Source organism: Camelina sativa, unplaced genomic scaffold, assembly GCF_000633955.1.
Source record: "Camelina sativa cultivar DH55 unplaced genomic scaffold, Cs unpScaffold05836, whole genome shotgun sequence".
Taxonomy (NCBI): domain Eukaryota; kingdom Viridiplantae; phylum Streptophyta; class Magnoliopsida; order Brassicales; family Brassicaceae; genus Camelina; species Camelina sativa.
The window spans coordinates 1-539 of record NW_010926918.1 but is presented as its reverse complement, the minus strand read 5'-3'; the positions used below and the strand labels follow the sequence as shown (position 1 = coordinate 539).

The 539-nt window shown below is 39.1% G+C and overlaps 1 protein-coding gene across 1 annotated transcript; it reads right to left on the bottom strand.

Annotated features, from left to right (window-relative positions):
• Nucleotides 1-3: 3 nt before the first annotated feature.
• LOC104774815 (U1 small nuclear ribonucleoprotein 70 kDa-like) lies at nucleotides 4-533 on the bottom strand (the record flags this gene model as incomplete). Its single annotated transcript, XM_019243007.1, has 4 exons — nucleotides 4-20; nucleotides 112-187; nucleotides 279-358; nucleotides 455-533. Coding segments are annotated over 4 exons (252 nt in total), but the record flags the coding sequence as incomplete, so codon positions are not given.
• Between the last annotated feature and the right edge of the window lie 6 nt (nucleotides 534-539).

Sequence of the window (539 nt, the reverse complement as noted above, 5' to 3'; positions counted from 1 at the left end):
TGGATCATTATTGGGGTCATCTGCATATAAAAATTCAAATTAAGTTGAATCCTCAAACCTAAGAGGGCATAGAAAGCCAAGGAACACAAAATAACATATAGAGTGGATTACATTTCTTCAAGTCCTCAGCAGCCTTTTCAACACCTTTCTCCAGTCGTAATTTATGAATCCTCTCCCGTTTCTGTGACTGGACCATGAAACACAAAAACACGCGATTATAAGAAACTAAATCCAGTAAAAGCTCACATAACAAAAACAGTTCAAGAGGTGTATCGTACAGGTAATTCAACTTCTGGCTTAGGTGGAGCGTACTCTGGATCCCCAGGATTAGCAAATTTACTCACAAACTGAGCCATACCTAAAATGAAATACACAAAGACAAAAATCAAATCCAACGCTCGTGATAATATAAAAGTTTAAGACACACACAATCAGATATACAACAAGTTCAGACCAGTATAAGGCGGGCATTTTCTCTTCTCCGGTGGTGGCTTATACTCCAACGGCGGCCGTGGCTCAAAGAGTCTCAATAGATTGTT